At 38.1% G+C, this 18,113-nt stretch overlaps 1 protein-coding gene across 3 annotated transcripts in view; it reads right to left on the bottom strand.

Annotated features, from left to right (window-relative positions):
- Positions 1 to 18,108, bottom strand: part of prkar1b (protein kinase, cAMP-dependent, regulatory, type I, beta) — a 43,529-nt gene extending 25,421 nt beyond the window's left edge. Inside the window, exons 1-4 of one of the 3 annotated variants that reach the window (XM_056752808.1) lie at positions 17,968 to 18,108; positions 17,136 to 17,329; positions 12,539 to 12,709; positions 12,260 to 12,351 (exon numbers count right to left, since the gene is read on the bottom strand). In XM_056752808.1, coding sequence (XP_056608786.1) covers positions 12,260 to 12,351; positions 12,539 to 12,709; positions 17,136 to 17,312 — 440 coding nt within the window. In that variant the 5' untranslated portion in view covers positions 17,313 to 17,329; positions 17,968 to 18,108. Of the gene's footprint in view, positions 1 to 12,259; positions 12,352 to 12,538; positions 12,710 to 13,214; positions 13,576 to 17,135; positions 17,330 to 17,967 lie in introns of those variants that run through there. The other 2 variants (XM_056752809.1, XM_056752810.1) reach the window with 2 other exon arrangements.
- Between the last annotated feature and the right edge of the window lie 5 nt (positions 18,109 to 18,113).

Below are 18,113 nucleotides of genomic sequence, written 5' to 3'. Positions count from 1 at the left end.
GAATTCTGGGATTGAATTGAATAACTAACCCTTATTCTGCTCGCATCGTTGAAATCAAAGTGCACAGCATGCGCTGTTATTACTTGAGTGGCAGAATACAGAAACAGCTCACAAACTGGTTTTATAGATCCGGTTGAACGGGCAGTTTTTTGACAATCTCGTATTAATCTTGAGTACCTATAGAGTAGTATTGCATACTTGGTATCTCCGAAGAGTTTTTATAAAAGATAGATACAGCTGTACGATAATTTCCCAAAACATACGACATCCTGGGGGTGTAAGGGGGAGGAACTTAATCACGAGCACACGAGCACACAATACATAATTGCATTATCTCTGCATAACTGTTGATTCACTATAAATTCCTGTTGTTTACATTATGCACATACGCGAGGGTTGCCACAAAACAGGATATACGACTTAGGTTAACTTACCGCATGAGGTTCATGTCTGGTATCTTTTAGCGCTGGGACCGCGCCATCTATCAGTTTCAAACGATCTGCAAATCCAGTGTTATATCCTTTTATATAATATCCATTACTGAAATGCCGTGAACAAACAAACACACCTCAACTTCTCTCACTATCGCAAGCAAGAGTAACATGCTGCAACTGCAGGCCCACGGCGCAGTCAATCTTGATGGTAAGCAGGTCTTCCTATCGCTCGTCGATTGACGCGTAGGACGGCTATTCCTTTCACCTTGACATGGGCATGCTTTTCTGGGAGGATTGCCCAATAAAGGACTAAGAAAAGTTGTTACGTAACTGGTTTTCATGTTCAAAAAACTTTCCAAAACCTATACGAACCTTAGGGGGAGTGTATCGAGCACAGAAAAACAAGGTAAAACACCCAACTCGTTTTTCGACGTTGATAATGTCAAGCATGAGAAGACAGCACGTTTAACATTGTAAATAAGTCAGTATGCACGAAACAGCATTAAATACCCCCTTTAAAGGCACTCGCAAAGCAATTCATCCAAGGGAAAGCCCAGGCCATGCACATTAAAAGCTCTCTCCATGTGCAGAAAACTCTAGTCCCGCACATTATAAACTCTTTCTGGCTCGAGGAGAAGCCAGAGTCGCATACATTCCAAGCTCTCTTGCAAACAAGTTGGCAAACAGCCAACTATCGTTTAAGGAATCCCCTATCGCCAAAAATGTCTGACTATTGTCAATACAAAACAGTATCGTTAAACTGAACAACCCGTAACAATTGTCTGCAACTTTAAAACATGGGTCCAGAGATGGACAAAGTGAAGTATTTTTTCTCTCTTTACGTTTTAAAATATATTACCTTATCGTTTTACTTCGCTACATTACTATGCATATATCATACTACACTTAAATATAAATGATACCTTTAATACTGAAGCTTATTAAAATTCCACTTCATTTTTATAGTACTCTTTTGCTCAAGCTGCTTATTTTTGCTCAATGTTACTTGAGCAAAAGTAAGAAAGAACTGCATTTATGTATTTCAGTATTAAAGGTAAAAGACGTATTTATGAAATTTAGTGGATGTAAAGTTTGATATTATAACACAGTGAAATGAATCCCAAGTAAAAACCCTCTAATAAAGTACAGTTCATTACCATTTTAGATCAAATTTTACAGAGGTTAAAGGGATAGTTCACCGAAAAATGAAAATTGGTCATCATTTACCTGAGTTAGTTTCGAACCTGCATAAATGTCTTTGTTCAGCTGAAAATTGCTAACATTCTTCCAAATATCTTTCTCTGTGTTTATCAGAACAAAAATATATACAGGTTATGATTTTTACATGAGGGTGAGTAAAGGAGTAGAGAATATTTGGGTGAACTATCCCTTTAAGGTTGTCTCCATCCTTAACATAGAACTCAGAACTCAAAACAAGTTTGTAACGTTTGTGTCAAAACAGAAAGTCGTTTTGCTAACATTTATGAATCTTCACCTTGTTTCACGACTGCATCTACAGAAGAAACATGGACAAAGTTAGAAAACTTGGCATGACCATCTTCCCTTAGATACATCAGCCATTTCACAGTACATTTACATTTATGTATTTGGCAGACACTTTTATCCAAAGCGACTTATATTATATACTGCATTATATTATACATTTGTTTCTGACTATGTGGAATCCCCTGGGATCGAACCCATGACCTTGGCGCTGCTAGCACCATGCTCTAACCACTGAGCCACAGGATAGCTAAAGTAACAATATAAGTGTACGGTAAATAAAAACACATCCAATAACACATGACTAACACACTTATCAATCGAAAAAGGCAATAACTGTGCAGATGTGCTATGAGACAGGGACATTTATTTACAGGTACCTATCTATATGTATGGGCTCTAAGTTAGACGTCTGTCTCCTTGTCTGTCTGCCTGTGAATGACAGCACACATCAAAAGCCAAAGCAATAAAACTTCAATGAATTCCAGACTGCCGTCAATGTCAGAAATAAGCCTCGTGAAATCAAAACTAGATTTTGACATTTTCTGAGGAAACTTGCAGCCAGGGTGTTGCAATGTAGTTAGAAAAGGGATCTGGGTGGTTGCTTACTGGACCGAGATAAAAGAGCCACCCTGCAAGTTTCTATGCCGGTCCCAAGATATGACTCATATCTTTCTATTAATATCTGACAAGCACAATTCGCACATCTGATCACTTCATGTTTATTACATCTGAGTTTAATACTTCAAATGACTATCCCTTTGAATAAAGAACATGGTGACGCTCGCCTCAGAAAAACCACTAATGATTGAATGAATGAATGAATGATCACGGCTCCATGTGCCGCCTCCTGACATCAAAGAGCATTCTTAATAAGCCATTATTTCATGCTTATGAATGAGGACATCCAGTGCTGTATCTGTGACACACAAACACACCTCAAACAACTACACACAAACACACAAATACCCTTACAATACAGAAACAGCGACTATGATGACCTCTCATCCTGCAAAACACATACACAGTGTTGACAGAAAAAAGAAAGAATGTAGGAATGTTTGGGAGGGAGAAAAACAGGACAACAGGACGATGCCAAACGTGTGCAGAGGAGAAAGAGAGAGTGAAGGATGGGGGAAGGAGACACAATCGTAATAATTGTCAGTTCAGGACAAAAACAAGTAATATGTGTCGTATAAACTTTCACAATTTCTTCACAAACAAGAAACCAAACTCTAACATTTCAATATGAACTCAAAATGGTCTCATACCAATCTCAACTGTCAAACTATAAAACTCTTACTGTACTCAAGGTCAGCAAATTGCTTCTTTGTCTTCACTCCTTCGGAATTGTGGGAGAAATATCAGAAACAAAGAAACATAACTCTATTCTCCTGAGCAATATCTCCGGGCAATAAAATGTTTCTTCTGGGTCTGTAAGAATTTAAACAACAGACTCGCATTTTGACACAGCATGCGAAAAAGGGATTGATATGAAGCGTCTGTATGTTCTCACATAGTTGGCCTGCATAACCAACTCACAAAAGATTACGAAGGCCAAAAAACAAAGTCTAATAAAGAATGCAAACGAGGAATTTCGAGCTAATGACGTAGTCAGAGAAAAATGAATTACTGTAAAGGAGAATTGAGATATATTGTCTTGTAGATTAAATGTATCTAGATCGGAGATATGACATTACATTATACATCTTTATCTGTCAAGTACAACCACCTCAATGACTTTCCCTCAATTACCTGATGGCGATTACAAGTGTGTGAAAATAAAGAGTTAGGCTGTGTTCACAATTGACAAAAAGTTGACAAAAAAAGTTGACTTTTTAGTTTGCAGCGTTGTGGTTTAAAATGACAGCCGGCAATGTTCAAAGATAGCATTTGCGCGAGAAGGCAGTGTAATGGACGTCTTTTTGAATAATAAACAGATTTTACAATAGCCAATAACATATTTAAAAACTACAATACTCATTTCTTGCTAGAAGTCCAATCAGAAGTTATTGAAAGAGAAAATGTATTTATTTATACAAAGTTGTGCTCTAACGGGAGTTTCGGCCACCATTTTATTTTTCCGGACCTTCTCAACCAATCATGTTCCTTGCATGTTGTTATGGAAACGACAGGTCTCTGACATTGGTTAGCTATGAAAAAGGTGCTTGACGAAGGTTTTTTTTTTTTAAAGGAAAAGTTTAACTTTTTTCAATCTTAAAAGATGCTCTGAGCGGCAGAAAAAGACGGGACTTTCAGGACTTTCTTGAAAACACTGTTTACTCCTTAGGATTATATAATGTAAAAAAGACGCTAGCAGTTTCAAAAAAGAAGTCAAGTGTGAACATGGCCTTATTCCTAAAACAATTCTCTCTGAACATGCTGCCTCGTAGGTTTTTCTCTGTCCAGCCGTGGACAGGAAGTGATGTGTTTGCAGAGGTGAGCTGAGCACAAATATCTCACCCTTCTGTTCTGGTGTTAACAGGAAACGTTGTTTACCCAGTTCACAGGAGGAGAAGAGAGGAAAAGACATCTAAAAATGCTGGATATGCACTTACTGGAACAGTATTTAGAGAGGAGGCAGAAGGTTTTCCAGACTTACAGACATTTAGAAGGTGAACGAGAGTAGCACACAGACAGGAAATGATGTAGCGTCTATGCAGATTGATCGCACCGTACATACCGCAGATATCTGAAAATGTTATTTATGCTTTATTGCTTTTTATTATTCATTTATACACAGTTTAATAGTATATTGTTTCAGATTAAAGCATTTTTATACAAAAGTAATTGACAAGAATTTATCAAAATCAGGTGCCATCTAAAAACATCAATGCTCACAGATACAGTTCCAGTAAATGAGAAGGTCAAAAAATTATTCCAGGAAAAATGAGAGATCAGAGGTCATGTCAGGGCATCCAGATGGGTCCGGTACACACTGTTGATCTGAAAGACCATTATAGAGGAATATAAAGACATGAATGTATAATTGGACGAGTGTACATGAAAAAAAGTGTGTGTGGGAGAGAAAGAGATTGAGAAAGAGAGAGAGTGACCTCATTAGCAGAAACTTCCTTTGTGACAACACAAAGCAATGCTAAACATTGACCACACACAGACTCATTTTACAACAGCACCTTAAACCTCAAGTAGCACTAGATCGCCCGCAGTAATTCTGTACAGGAATAAACAGAGTGTAACGTCCAACTGAGCACAACCTTCACCAACAAACACACATACACAGCAGCTGTCTAACTGCCCAGACAAACACCCTCAAGCCAAGTCAATTAGGGCTTCTCATAAGCCAGCACCGTTTCCTCCTTTCATTTACTTTGTGTGTGTGTAAGGGTGCGCTTACGACATCGCTGCCAAAGCAAACACACCTGTGTGAAAGTTGTCAAGTACCTCCAGATACGACCCACATCGCAGGCAAACACCGCGGCCTTTTGTGGGCAAGAGTTCACCGGCCAACAGCAACACAACACATCTGAATAATAGAGAGCTGATTTAATGCTGCATCTTTCCTCCACTCTGATGAACCACTTCAACTACGAAACACAAACACATGAATTGGAGAAACAGCATCTCTTACAGGAGGGTGCATGGAACTGCAGGGTCTCACGATTATTGTGTTTCATATGCATCTGGCAGATCGATTCTACAGAACGATTGCAAAGGGCTGCTCTTTAACTTTTCCGAGCAACCAGACAGCGATTTTCACTTACCAAAATGGGAGAATATATAAATTGTATCACATATAATAAATGCACATGGGGCAGCAAAATGATATCAGAACTCGGAGGAAATCATTTGAGCTTCTAGGCAGAGATGACATACGGACCTACCACAGCACTCTTGTTTAAACAACTTTGGTGCATAGACACAGTTTTACTTAACCCATCCTTGTTCACAACACAGAAAGAATGCAAGTAACTGAATTAACGTAAGTTCTTTCAGCGTACTTAACAGGTGTTTGACTGGTCAACTGAACAAAGTTGAGTAGAACGCAAAACCCTATAAAACTTGACCTATTGTTGAGTTTACTTAATACAAACAAGTTAATTCAACGTGACAGGTTAATGGGGATTCGCATTTAGGCAGTAAATTTCGAAATGAAGTGATATTTAAAGTGTTTTTCAGTAAAGAAAAAAGACTTGTTTGTGCTTCATGTTCATAATGTGAGGTTTAAAAGAGTTTGTTGTATTTTTTAGTTTTAGGGTTGCCATTGTTTTGAAGAGTGGTACATATGCTTAGGCTGTGAGAGGTTTAAGCGCGCCCATGTTGTCTATTGCATCATTCAATGAGCTTTAACTGTGATAATACCAGAACTGAGATGCCTCTCATCTCATTTGCTCATTGTATTTTGACCCAGTCTGTATATAATTTATGTATGACAAGAAAAAGTACCATTGAGAATGATAAATATTGCCCTTAATTAACGTAAAATTACTTGTACAATCGGAATTAAAAGTTTGGTCAACATTACTTAAATTTATTTCGTTCATACAACTAAATTGTTATTTGTTCAAATTACTTAATATTGTTGCGTGGAACCACTTGACACAGCTTTTTTAAGTAAATTCAACAAAAACTATTTTGGAGTGTAATTGGTCTAATGGGTGCAGAAATCATGGATTTCATCATTTATTATGTGAATACATCATTTGAGCTTACATATAAAGGAAATTAACAGCCACCATGGAGCTTCTAAGCAAAAAATAGACAAGATCAAAGTGTCAAAGGTGTCGTCCAGACACCATGCTTTGGTTTCAGTTCATTCAATGCAGCGAACAATAACATCACCTGCAACTTCCTCCGTACCCCGTTTTCGTGGCCTAAAACAGACTAGGACGAAATAATTTCACCTCACAAGACCTCTACTGTGTGTGTGGCCTACTGATTAGACTACAGGCTGTGCTATTTAAAAACCCCTAAAGAACCGATGACAGAGACGTCCTGCGTGTGCTTTCACACTTCACAACCTTTCCATAATCTGCACATGCTGAATCAGAACAGGAATCAGATTCCTAAAAAACAACCGAGGAGCTTTATTGTGGAGTTTATTTTTGATCTGATTTACTTTGTGGGTTCCAAAGATGTTCACTGTCCATCAGCACTAAGTTATAAGAGCAAAGGGCAGAGGCTGGTGGGTCAAGGGTCAGAGGTCAAAGGGCAGATGGGTCATTACTTGCCACTTAATTGGTGGATTATCACAGCTTCATGCTCTTCCCTAAGTGAACACAAGGGCATTTGTACGTCAACACACATTCGAGAACCCATCGCTGCATTAATGAAATCTTTTTGCATAAGAAAACATTTAACAGTTTTAATCAGCAAAGAATTTTGAGGTTTTGTTAAACGTCACAAAATGTGAAGAACACATTGATTCAAATAAATTGTTCACCCCAAAATGAAAACTTTGTCATCACTTGCAATCCTTTAGGTCGCTGCAAAATGTTGGGTGAACTATTCTTTTCAATGTATGTAACAAAATAGATCAATTCTTCACTTAATAGTTCTGTCTTGACCCCTCAGCCAGTTGATTTCCTACACAGCTAAATAAAACAATGCAGGATGATATAACATTATATCTACAATCCCTAGTAAATATATTATCCACACGTTTTGTTTCTATATACAGAAGGTCTTTGCATTCAGGAGATGCCAGGAAGGGAATCAGCCCCGGTTACTTTCACAGCGTCACATTGTGACCTGTGTATTTCTGTCTCAGACAGGACATGAGTGCACTGCAGTCAGCGAGTATACAGTTTCAGTGTTGACTGCGTAAAGCTTTTCATCAACGACCCAGCACCATCCAAATAACATGTGCTATTTAGACAATTGCATACATGCGTTTTCATGACTTGAAATGACTTGAAGGTAACATTTGCATAAAGCATGGCTTTGGTGTCGTAAATTGTTATCCAAAAATCTGACCAGTTTTTAGGATATTCTGGTCCCAAGACATTAATCCACAAGTGACATGCCAAAGTTTAATATTTTGGGTAAGGTTGTTTTAAAATCTGCAATTTTAACCGAGTTGCTTGCCATAGCACCAAAAATGAAGGTATGCAAAGGTGAAGTATCGCGCACAGGCGCAGACAGATCTGAGACTCTCAAGAGACACATCAATCTCAATACCGGAGAGGACTGACAAATTAGCAATAGATCACTCAGTAGTTTTGGTCAGAAAACAAGATGTTTACCCTTATGGTTTGCTTTCTCATTTTCAAAACTTTCATCAGTTTTAGCTATATAAAGAAGCAGCACAGTTCTCCCTTAACTACCTTCGTTTCATGTTCGAAACTCAATAGCCACACTAGCTACCATTACAAAAACCGTGACTGTCTACTATAAAGGTCACTTTTAACAGTACTCCGCAGGTGTGCGAAACAGCTGTTCCTTACAGTCACAGTATGAAGTTTATATCAGATATGACCAGGAAACTAGATAGCCATTATGCTAACAGCAGGTTAACATTATAAGGGGAAGCTGAACAGATGTGTTTGGACACGATAAAACTTATCTGGACACTTTACCCTCCATCGAAAGAGTTTAAAAATCAAACTAATCTAATCCTTTTAAGTTCTTTATAGCATTGCGTTGCTTGTGGGTTGGATCGAAGCCCATTGCCACATTTACCACCTGTTACAACAGCCTTATCTGCATATCGAAACTGTTTGCTTGAAACTAATTAAGTTTTTCTTTCTTTTTTTTATTGAATGCCAATAAGATAAGGAAAAGCTTTAGATAATAATCGGTAGAGGCATCGCTGTTCTTTTCTGTAGGAGTTTGACAAGCATGCTGTGATGAAAAAACAGGTACAAGCCAAAGCCATAAACGAATGCCTAACTAACCTTAAAATTGACGGACAAGCCCTTGCTTAGTTAAATGGTTCATTGCAGCTCAAACGCTGGTTACTGATGACTGCTGGTATTGTAGGTTTTTAATTAGAACACAATAGCCTGTTGTCTGAGATGCTGCAGGGTCCCGGTGGCGAGCAGGAGAGTTTAGGGGCACAAATACAGGAATGATGATATTTATGGAGCTCAAGCTAAATCTTTCAGGCCAACATTTAGCTTGAATAAAATGGGTAGTTGACAAATATTTTATAAATGTGTAATATGGTGTGACAGTAAAAATTTCGAAAAAATCCTCACAATGAAGATAAATCTCTATTATGCTATTTTATATTATGAATATAAATATCAAAGGAATAGTTCACCCAAAAATAAAACGTCTGTTATCATTTACTCACCTTCGAGTCGTTCCAAATCTGTATTCATTTCTTTGTTCTGATCTAAGATATTTAGAAGAATGCTTGTAACCAAAGATTTCTTCGACCACATTTACATTTAGACATTTATCAGACGCTTTTATCCGTAGCGACTTACAAAGACTTTAGGAGCAATAAGCAATAGTTCATACAGGAGCCATAATACATTGGGTGCCATGGTAGGAAAATTTACTTTTTAATTAGCGTGGTTCTGTTGAACACAAAAGAAGATATTTTGAAAAATGTAGGACAGCAAACAGTTCTGGGGCAATTTTGACTGCCATTGTAATTTTTTCTAAAATGGTAGTCAATAGGGTCCAAGAGCTGTTTGATTATAAGCATTCTTCTGTATAAAACCTTTATACAGGTTTGGAACAACTGGAGACCCATGACAGAATTTCAATTTTGGGTGAACTATCCCTTTAATAATATAAAAAAGTATATTATTAACAGTTTGTTTTCAAACTTTTTGCTATATCACACTATAAAACACATGTACAGTATATTTGTCATCTCCCAAATTCTCATTTTGAGGATTATTGGACATATTCTGTCACAATGTAATCTTAACTTCAAATATTAGGTAAAATATACCCTTTTTGTTAAATCAAAAAACAAATAAGGAATACTGCAATAATTTAATCCAGAGGTTCCCAAGATTTCCTAAGGGGACCCACAGCACTGCAGATTTTTGTCGTTTCGCAATATACGTACTACAGCGGTCTTGTGTCCTTGTGTTTTCGCGCTACATCAATCATTTACCACCAAAGTCCGGTTGAAATACTCAAGAAAGTACCCGTATGTGTTCTCGATATCAAAAATGCATCGTATGCAGCCTTGCGCGAATACAGAATCCGCTTGAAGTTCCAGAAGTCACTCAAAGTTTGTTCTTCCGAGGCTGCCTTGCAAGACCGGTCTACACAAGAACAGAAGTCCGTTCTTCGCGTTCTTGGAATTGAAAAACGACCTTTGTATGTGTCCTTCATCTGACACACCTGATTCAATTTATCTGCTCAATAGTACGGACTGCAATACCTGAATTGGGGGTCTCAAAGGGACCAAAAGGGATTTTTTTAAATTATCACGAACAACTTGAACAACTGTTTTTACAACACATTGGACCAAAATACAAGAACATAAATAAATGTCTATTCTTGAAACATCTTTAAAACATACCAAGAATTTTTCGAGCAGTCATCATTCCTATATTTCTACATATACATGTGCAACTGAGTGGCAATGGGCATTTCCCATGCAGCTATGAGGTCATTCATTTTTTTGCCATGGCAACAAAACCAACCATATACACAAACAACCTGTATGTCCTCACTCCAGGGTGGCCCTTAGGGTGAGCTGTTACATGCCAGACACCCCTTTACAATATCTGCCATCTGGTTGTAATGTTTAGCTCTAGCAGTGGTGATTATCATCACATCTGGCCTTGCTTCTCCAGTGATCATAACAAGACGTTCCTACTGACTACAGTAATAAAGCAAGCAGCGCATGGCACATTCCACTATATATGGCTGCACGGGCCCACGCCTGCAAAATCTCAAACCTAGAATTGTGCCAATGGCGACTGCGCTTACGTTTACAAAACAAATGTCTCTGGGGCACCGGTTTACTGCACGGAGCACCAATTTAGGGAGGGTAAAGCCTACTGCTGAAAGATTTGGGTTGAATGTTTAAACCAAACAAGTGTTAAACTAACATAAACTACTTCCACTGTGAATATTTGAAGACGCTGGGCTGTCACTTTTAAAGTGTACTGTGATACCATTTCTGTTGGAAAATATGTCTGGGATATAGTACATTACAGCCACAACAGACGCAGACATTAAATGAGTTCCTCAATACTTAGATTAGTGGCCTGGATGGAAACAGATTTGTGACATGTTATGCCAACATAATTCTATAAACCAATGAAAAGATTTTGACATAATGTCATTACCTCATCATTAACCAGAAACTAAAGTCTCATATTCCACCATAAACAACTCTGTCTATCTAAATCGAGTCCATTGCTCTGACAGAATTACAGATACGTAAGCACATAATTGGACATTGTACGTGGATGTCGCTGGATCCGAAGATCCTGTAACCATGGAAACAACATTAATGTTCTCCACAAATCTGACTCAGAAAAGTGCTCCTGAGGCTTCGTGTTGTTGTCATATCGAGGTAAAAATGCATTTCATTTTGATAAATGATGACTAGAATGTATTATCAACAAACAGAAATGAGATAAATCTTTAAACATGAAAACACACATCTGCTACGCATGGCGAGAAACCCTGTTGCCTGATAATAAGTGTGGCGAATTTCCAGCTGAGCACAGGACGGGATCACTCAATGTTTCGGGTAAATTGAGTATCTGGGGCGTTTCGAATGTTCTCATGGTTTAAGAGCAGAAAGTTGAGAGTTTGTTCCTCTTCATGGTGGATCTACACGGATAATGGATTTTCTTCAGCTGTGAAACAGTATTCCACGCACAAAGACGGAGCGACCTGAAGAAAATTCCTCGTAGGCTAGGAGAGGCTTTCCCCGTCAGTGTTGTTTGGGTTTGTGGCATCTCTCAAGACTCAAAGCCAAAACGAAACAATCCAAGTCAAATGATTTCTCCACACCCACATTAAAACACACTTTCCACTACTGTCCTTCACAATGCCCCCTCTTTTATTTTGCATCGGGTTGCCGTGGTGATGAGCGAAACAGAGTAAATACAGTGGCTACGCGGAGTGCCCCTCTTGACAAAACTGGCGCACCAAAACACGCACACAAAATCCCCTCACTTGAGTCTTATAAACATTAGATTGAGGATCAACGTGCGTAAATTACTATAGAAACACTTCATGTGACGGAACAATTTTAGCATTCAAGAAGTTCTGGACATTCTGAAACCCTGAAGCCAAACATTTTAAACCAAATGTTTAAAATCATTGTTTAATATTTTTTCGCAGAACTTTTAAAAACGTGTTGTCATTCATAGACCCCTGGTAACAAAGTAAACAACTACCGTAGATACCAAATATAAAAAATGTTTTACCTTCTTTCATTGTCATCCAAATGGGCGAATAGGACATTCTTTGAAATGGCTTTAGCCAGGGCCGTCATGGTCTTGTAGTCTTTAGGAATGACCTGCAAAAGTTGGGCACCAATGCACAATAAGTAGAGCTGGGATGAAATTGATCTCTATGAAATGACACTTAGTAGCAAAAACAAATCCAAGGGAGCAATAACTGAGGTTTCATTAAAATGTGTTAATAATATTTAATACATTAAAATATATCAATAAGCCATTGTTTACTACAAGTGTATTTGTAACCTTTCTGACGTAGCTGACGGCATCTTCCTCCGTGTAGACCTCAGCACTGACTCCGCCTCTCCGGCGTCGTGCCTTCACCACCGGGTTTGGAGGAGGAGGAGAAACTTCATCATCATGAGAGTCCGACTGCGAGTTGGACTTCTGACGGGCCATGATCTGCTTACATTCTTCCTGTAGAGAGACAAAGTGGATGATACGCATGATTACACATTCTTCAACCACTGAGATGGATGAACCATTTCTAAAATATATGTTTTTTTTCAATTTGTCTTTATTCCTATAGCATATATCAGTTCAACCTTGGTTGGCCAAAGTGCGGTAAAAGAGTAGAAAGAAGATCAAAATAAAAACAAATGATGTTTTCATCCTCACCATGTTAATAGGACAAGTTTTAAACTCAGGTTCACATTATTTTTTTAGAAAACTGTTTGCATAAAAGAGGAAAGACCGTCTGAGGGAGATCCAATCACATTTAATTTTGTTTTATACCGCATTTAGGACCAGGACTGTACTAGAATAATAAATTAATAGAATGCTTGTTCTTGCAAATGACAGTGGATGTGCATTCATGACACAAAATATATACACTTGTATGTTCTTAGTGTGTATCAAAACAACATGCTATTAAGATATTCAAACGAAACTCTGAATCTTTCAAAGATATGATTCCACTGACCTGACAAATCCAGTGATTATTTCATCCTCAAAAGCACTTGTCGTACCCACAACAAAGACTTTGTTTCCAGACGAGCTGATAAAAACCCTCCACTATTTTACTCCTGGAGGTTAGGTGAAGTCAGCCTATCAGATTAGAGCTTGCCAGACCAGTGCTTTCTAATTTACCGTGCAATATATATCTGGCAGTCAATGAACGGATTTAGCGTGCCGTCTGAGGCCGAGACTAGACTATCCTGCCAATCGCTGTAAATTGCATATGATGAAACTCCTGTGCTCTGTGCCAGAGTTTTCACAGCAGACACAGTAAAGGTACAGCTAGCTATGATGGCTTTCAGAAACTGTTCAACAACATAGACATTTCACTTGCAGAACGAGAGAAAGAAAGAGAGAGGGTGAAATATTATTGTATGAAAGAGGACAGAGAACAATGAAGCTGCTCATCAAAGCACAAACGATTGTGTGTGTCTATGAGATGACGATGTGTGTGCTGGGCAGAGACGCTGAAATGCACACAATGCAACTGGTCTATAAATGTATAGGTTTGTTAGAATAACACAGACCCCTTGTCATACAAAAAACACAGAACTCAGAATTAAAACGGTAAAAAAGGACTTGGGAAAAACTAAATGATATGGCCCTAATTTACACAACTGTACCATCGATGTCCTATCTCCGTTACCTGCGTATTTATGTGATAAACGACACTTAAATATTTGTATGTGTATATTTTTCCTAAAATAACAGACGTTTTAAACATGTGGCCTGTGCTATAAAACTTGAAACCTCTGTAGCAACAGTGCTACGTGCAAAAAAAGTTAACGTACAGCCCTGAATGTCATAATATATTAAATAAATTAAAGTCTATATACATTTTAAAATCCGCATCTTGTCGTTTTCTGGCAATAGACTTTAAATAAATAAACAAATGCCCTAAAAATATATTACTTTCCTACATTAAATAGTAATACTCTTATAGAACACCGTCAAAAATGTATATCATGCCATTAATCTTAATAATTAAATCTTCCCTTCACAAGATATACAGACACAGTATTTAGACAGAGTAAATAAAGCGTTGACATCTTGCTCTTAAATGTCCCTAGACAGAAGTTGTGTCTCATTTCGGAGTGTCCTCCGGAGGTCTCATCCTCTAAAGGATGCGGTATACGAAGGATCCTCAACTTTAGGGAGAATTCCTTCATAGAACATACTGGCAGAAAAAGAAACAGGAAGTACTACTTTGTATAGCCAACAAGTTGCACTTGCACACCTGTCAAATTAATTACAATTTATTAATTATTTTAAGAGGTGAAAAGTTGGTTAATTTCTACCCTAAACAATCCCAAAAAAGTTAAACAAATGTACTATTTGTTGCCTTACTGTTTTAAAATGTTTAAAAATCCCTTAATACTTGTTAACCTATTTACAAACATGCCTGCTAAGATAAAAAAAACGTGACACAAATTGTAAGCTGTTACAATTTAGACGTTGGCTGACCCAAAGAATTGTGGGTTATCTCTAGCAACGAAACATACACATCATGTGTCCTCCGAATTCTCGTGAAAGTAGGTCGCATTGGAAGGGAGCATACCGAGTGTCCTACCTGCTAGTATGAAACGAGACAGCCTCGATGGCGTAGCAGGCTTCAAATGAGACCTCCGGAGGACGCAGCCTTCCGAAACGAGACACAGCTACAAATACCAAAGCGTAGGCAGATGCAACAGAACAGCTGGGTACATAACACACACACACGCTCTCAACAGCTATAGACAGATATCAACAGGCCTGTGTGTGAAATAACACTTTAAGAGTCCAAACACACCTGTGAGAGAAAACATGAGATGACATAGCAGTTAACATGACAACATCATGTGCCTGACTAATGCACGAGTGAAACCAGACACAGAGACCCACCGCAGACATACAGGACAGGAATTCCATTAAAAGATCAGTGCTTTACATACATAAGTACCGAATTATGAACAGGTTGTAGCAATATATCTAAATTTCAGGAGATTGGTTTGGACCAACAGAAGTTTAGTGTAATATTGTAACAAAGTAAAAAAAACTTAAATGCACGGTTAATGCACATACGATATTCCTGAGCAAACATTGTCAGTGCATTTCCGGTCATTCATATATACATATATATATATATATATAATACTCCTCTCATGCCCTACAAAATATTTAATCCGGCCTAATCTCACACACACTGACTGGAGATAACAAAAGGTTAGGGGTGATTTTTTAAGCATGAATTATGAAATTATGAAAAAACAAAAGTGTATGCCTTAGTAACACATAGATCATCAAAATGAACAGGGGGTGTGAGAAACCCATCTACGTATAAGTGAAACGCAACTGGGTCAATTAACAACACTGTGGGCTCAATCAAATGTCTACCATGACCCAAATAACCTACATCTCTAAACACGAGGCAAGGATGCCTCGTGCTGCCCATCTGATCATGTTTTATGAATACACAATCCATTCTGCTTTTGATGCTCTACCTAAACCAGCACAAGCGTCTGTAAGTATAAAACTCCCTGTTGTTTCTGGAACACATGATCAAAGATGTTTATTAGAAGAGGCACCTCAAGCTAAACATATGACTACTGTGACTCGCATACGATTAGTACTTATCATCTGTGATTGAACAACAACATAAGATAACATCAGATCGTGTCTACTTTGATCTTTCTTTAATGAGGAATAACAGGGATTTGATTAAGCATTGGGATTTGATTAAGCACTTCACGGTGAAAGAAAAAGCAAACTAAATTACCAAACTGGCCAAAAAGACAGGGCTAAAAATTAATTTACATTTATGAATTACTATTACATTTAGATATTTAAGATACAGCATTGGCAAGTCGTTTGTTCACTGTAAGTATAAAATATCTTATAAGCCGTTTTTATTTCCCTCTTGGACCAGACATGGTCATCAGAGTTCTTAGAAGACAATAAAAATAAGTGTTATTGAAAATGACTATTAGTTGTGTTCTAGACAGCTGCTAAAAGACTGTTAGAGCCTGATTTGTTGTGTAACTAAATCCAATTTTAACACCTGCAAATAAATTTCATTGATCTTTCACAGATCTTGATACTGTATAATGCCAAGTGGAGTGGACTTTCCATTTAAAGGGACAGTTCGACAAAAAAATGAATTCTGTCATCATTTACTATTTACTCCCTCTCAGATTGTGTCAAACCTGTATAAATGTATTTCTTCTGCTAAACACAAAGGAAGTTGTTAGGAAGAATGTCAGTAACCAAACAGATCTCATCTCCCATTGATATTTTTCACCACTATGGCAGTTATTGTGAGATGAGATCTGTTTGGTTGCTGACATTCTTCCTAATATCTTCCTTTGTGTTTAGCAGAACAAAGAAATTTGGAAAGATGGTGAGTCAATAATGACCAATTTGTAATTTTTGGGTGAACCGATGCTCTGTGACTGCATCAAAAACTGATCGCAGATTTAGTTCTTTTTTTGACCAATATTTTAAATTGAATGTTCCTTAAATTGACCTGCAGCGTGCACTTGTCAAACATCTAAAATTCAGTCATACATGTGGAATCAATGTTGTCAACAGGAGCAATACCGTAACTAATACAATGACATTTAATGATCAAGTAGAGATGAAAAGCAAGTTATTACCACAATCACAGACTATTCAGCAGACACAGTTTTCAGTTTATTCACTAGAGCGACAGTCCCAAACTGAGGTTAAGTGTCAAGTCAAAGGGGACGGCTATAACATCAACAACTCCCCACTTCACCCGCTCTTGGGAATTCATCCACATCCTTTGTGCCGTCAGCCAAAATCCCAAACCGTCACCCTTTCCTATCTAAATCTACAACCCACACAAACAGAACGGACAACAGAAACACAAATAATGACATCAACACACCTTCTCCAGCTTCTCAAAATGTTCCCGCAGGAACTTCAGGGGCCGCTCCGGCTTGGCAATGCACAGGTTGACGATACACTCTTTGAGGATCTGCTGTATGTTGTGTTTCTGCACAAAAACCTCACAGCCTTTCAGACTTTCGTCTTCTTCCAGATTGGATGAGGAGGAGGTGGCCATCTTATCTTTTATCACTGCTGCAGGAGATGGAGGGAGGGAGATGCAATGAGAAGAAATGTTCTTTACTGAGTATCTAAATCACTGAAATAAAGTCACCTTGCCAAAAGACTCGCTTATAAAATGCAAACTATGTAACGTGACATATCTATATAGGCCTACACAATGCACACGACTGTTGACAACAAATCAATCTTTCTACAATCTAGCTCCAAAAGACAAATCTGTATACTATTATGATGTTTATTTTGTGTATTTGTCATTCCTAACAATAAACATTGGAAGCGACAGGCCATTCCTAAGTGTGATACACTGATACGTCTCACTTCCGCCATTGAGACGCTTCATACATTCAAAAATAAGTCATAATTTAGCCCATGCCGACCGTTTATTTCAAGTAACCGATAACTGACATCAGATTTGTCTGATAGCTTGAGTCAAAATGAGGCGTCGTTGTGTTCGGCGCTCGAGCATCTCTCAGTCATCACATGTTTACGCCTTTATCACATAACATGATTATTAATATTTTATATTATATAAAACCCACACGGTGTGTGAATGTGAACTGCTTTACGTCATGTAAAAGAGCGCGTCTGTCGGTATATTGTGTTACTAAAACACTCATTTGTGTCATTGTGTTTAATCATATTTTTCTTACCGTTATTTGGCGGCTCGAGCTCAGGGATGTTGCTCGTTTGGTACTGCTGTTCGTGAGACCTATGACGTCAATGCGTCTCCATTGGACGAGAGCGGTGTTCTCGACTGCGCAGATCTATTATTGTACGATATCACAGTACCGCGAGA

Source organism: Triplophysa dalaica, chromosome 7 (genome assembly GCF_015846415.1).
Source record: "Triplophysa dalaica isolate WHDGS20190420 chromosome 7, ASM1584641v1, whole genome shotgun sequence".
NCBI classification, from domain to species: domain Eukaryota; kingdom Metazoa; phylum Chordata; class Actinopteri; order Cypriniformes; family Nemacheilidae; genus Triplophysa; species Triplophysa dalaica.
The sequence above is the reverse complement of the archived record's forward strand: the minus strand, read 5'-3'. Positions and strand labels throughout refer to the sequence as shown.